Consider the following 2,859-nt stretch of genomic DNA (forward strand, 5'->3'; position numbering starts at 1 on the left):
GGTCAGGACCCTTGGCCCAGCCCTGTGGGCCAGCTGCTGAGGAGAGAGCGTGGGGACTCCTGGGGGTAGCTAGCTCTCCTTCACAGCTGGGAGGTGAGCCCCGGGAGCACCCCGGTAAATGGCCGGCGTGCAGAGCTGGGACCCACTGAGAGTATGGGCCTCTCGTGGGCTCAGGACCCCTCTGCCCCCCAGGTGCCACTCCCAGGACCTTAGGGGTGGGACTGAGCAGGCTTTCAGGGCCTACTGTCCAGCTCAGGAAAAGCTCAGGCCCTGGAGGTTCCGCCCCAGGTGTGGGGCTGTCTGGCGGCCACTACCTGGGGCTGAACCCTCCCCGTCTCCCCCAGGTCCCCCAGCGTCAGCCCCTCAGGGGGACCTGCTGTTTCTGTTGGACAGCTCGGCCAGCGTGTCTCACTATGAGTTCTCCCGAGTTCGGGAGTTTTTGGGGCAACTGGTAGCACAACTGCCCCTGGGCCCCGGGGCCCTGAGTGCCAGCCTGGTGCACGTCAGCAGCCGGCCACACGCCGAGTTCCCCTTCAGCCAGCACAGCTCAGGTGCAGCTGTCCAGGACGCCATACGTGCAGCAGCCCAGCTCATGGGCGACACCAACACTGGCCTGGCGCTGGCATATGCCAAGGAACAGCTGTTTGCTGAAGCAGCAGGTGCCCGGCCGGGGGTGCCCAAGGTACTGTTGTGGGTGACAGATGGCGGCTCCAGCGACCCCGTGGGGCCCCCAATGCAGGAATTGAAGGACCTGGGTGTCACCGTCTTCATCGTCAGCACGGGCCGCGGCAACCTCCTGGAGCTGTCCGCCGCCGCCTCGGCCCCTGCTGAGAAGCACCTGCATTTCGTGGATGTGGACGACCTACACATCATCACTCAGGAGCTGAGCGCCTCCATTGTCGGTAGGTGGGATGACAGAGTCTGGGGGACCCCAGCAAAGGTCCGGGAAGAGAGCTGGAGTGAGACTGGGAGGACCTCGTGTGTCTGGAGCAGGGGCCAGGGGTGAGGGACTGTGCTGCTCTCCAGGGCTTCCTCAGGGAGGTGACCACTGCGTGCCCCACCAGCTGGGCTGTGGAGGGACACAGGGGCAGGCCTGTGTAAACAACTCTGGGGGGGTCTCTCTGCTGCCGGGCTGGAGGCCCCACGGAGGAGGGACGGAGGCTACACCGGGGGGATGTGGCTCCGTGGAGAGGAAGAGGAAAGAGGTTCCAAGCCCGAGGACTCTGTGGATGGGCAGCATGTGCTTCTGTCCACGTGCCAGGGCCCGCCGTGCTTGGAGAGGGGTCCAGGTCAGGAGGGGCCAGCCGGCCCCCCATAAAGCAGGGGGAGGACAGTTACACGGCTTTGAGCGGGCCTGCACTGCAGGCCGTTGTGGGGATTGCTGGAGAGGAGGCTGGACCAGGGAAGGCCTGCTGCAAACCCCCTAGACTTTCTTCTGGACCCCTGACCCAGTCACCCCCCATAGGGGGAGGAGTTGGAAACAAAGGGCCTGGTCCCCGACACCACCTGCTGGAGCCACTGAAAAGAGCCACGAACCCCAGGGTCCCTTCCGAGGCTATGCCTGTGGGTGAATCATCTCCCTGAAACCGGAAGGGGTTGCTCTGTGGGCTGTCGAGAGGTAGAGGGTCCCCTAGTGCTCCAAAGACTTCCTCCAGGGACGCCTGGCCCCCGGTTACCCCAGGTCAACCACTGTAGCTGAGCCTGCGAGGGATAGCAGGAGAGAAGCAAGCACTTGGACAGGGAAACCGGAGGCTGCGGAGCAGTCAAGTCCGGGCGGGGGGCTCCTGGGACTGGGAGTGGGAGTGAGTGTGGGCGGCAGGCAGGAGAGTGAGTGCTGGCAGGGCCGGCCATTGGGACACCCAGCATTACAGGAGAAAGCATCAAGATGGGACCGGCTTAACCGTGCCAGACATGTATCAGCCATACCTCTCTGCACGGTCACTCAGATGGCTCAGGAGTAGTGCATGTTTAGGGGTTCCACTTTGGGGGGGGGTCATACTCTCCTGCAGACATGAGGCAGGCAGCATCCCCAGCCCCAGGTCCAGCTGCTCCTGGAGTTGGCATGTCTCGCTGCCCCTCAGGGCATGTCCTGGCTGCACTGGTAGCAGGCCTTCGCCTTGATTCTGCAGAGCTAAGCTGCCCCCAGACGCTGTGCTGGCCACTTGGGCTGAGTTGGGGGCTGGCGCTCTGTTCTCAGACACTACCTTGGGCCCTGCCACCTTTGAGGGGACCTGGTCTAGGACTGGGTGGGAGATGGCTGAGGTAGCTTCCCACTGGTCTGGGTTTGGGGCTGAGGCAGGCAGGGAAGCTCCTGATGGGGCCAGAAATGGGGGTGCTGCACGCCTGTCCTTCCCCCAGCCCCATAATTCTTCTGCATATTAGCATCTGCTGGGCGTAGCTGAGGCTGGCCTGGCTCCCGGCGCTCTTGTTCCTTGCATCTCCCTGGTGGGTGGACCCTACCCCTGCCTCTGCTCTCAGGGTCCTCCCTGAGTCAGCAGTCAGGGACCCAGGCCTGGGCGTGAGGAGGCAGGCGACCTTGGTTCCCTGATCTCCTGCGCCACCTGCAGATGCCATGCGGCCACAGCAGCTCCGTGCCTCTGAGGTCACGTCCAGTGGCTTCCGCCTGGCCTGGCCACCCCTGCTGACGGCTGACTCGGGCTACTATGTGTTGGAGCTCGCACCCAGCTCCGAACCAGGGACCGCGCGACGCCAGCAGCTGCCGGGGAACGCCACGGGCTGGGCCTGGGCAGGCCTAGACCCCGACACGGACTACGACGTGGCGCTGGTGCCGGAGTCCAACGTGCGCCTCGTGAAGCCGCAGCACCTGCGGGTGCGCACGCTGCCGGGTGAGGCTGGGCA

The 2,859-nt window shown here is 64.7% G+C and overlaps 1 protein-coding gene across 1 annotated transcript in view; it reads left to right on the plus strand.

Annotated features, from left to right (window-relative positions):
- The window catches only part of VWA1 (von Willebrand factor A domain containing 1), a gene marked incomplete at its 5' end in the record, with an annotated part of 20,064 nt that overhangs the window by 7,706 nt on the left and 9,499 nt on the right, over positions 1-2,859 (plus strand). The window contains 2 exons of the mRNA XM_011377334.2: positions 345-902; positions 2,568-2,856. Of these exons, the coding sequence (XP_011375636.2) occupies positions 345-902; positions 2,568-2,856 (847 nt within the window). The remainder of the gene's footprint in view (positions 1-344; positions 903-2,567; positions 2,857-2,859) is intronic.

The sequence above is a fragment of the Pteropus vampyrus genome, unplaced genomic scaffold, assembly GCF_000151845.1.
Source record: "Pteropus vampyrus isolate Shadow unplaced genomic scaffold, Pvam_2.0 Scaffold309, whole genome shotgun sequence".
Lineage (NCBI taxonomy): Eukaryota > Metazoa > Chordata > Mammalia > Chiroptera > Pteropodidae > Pteropus > Pteropus vampyrus.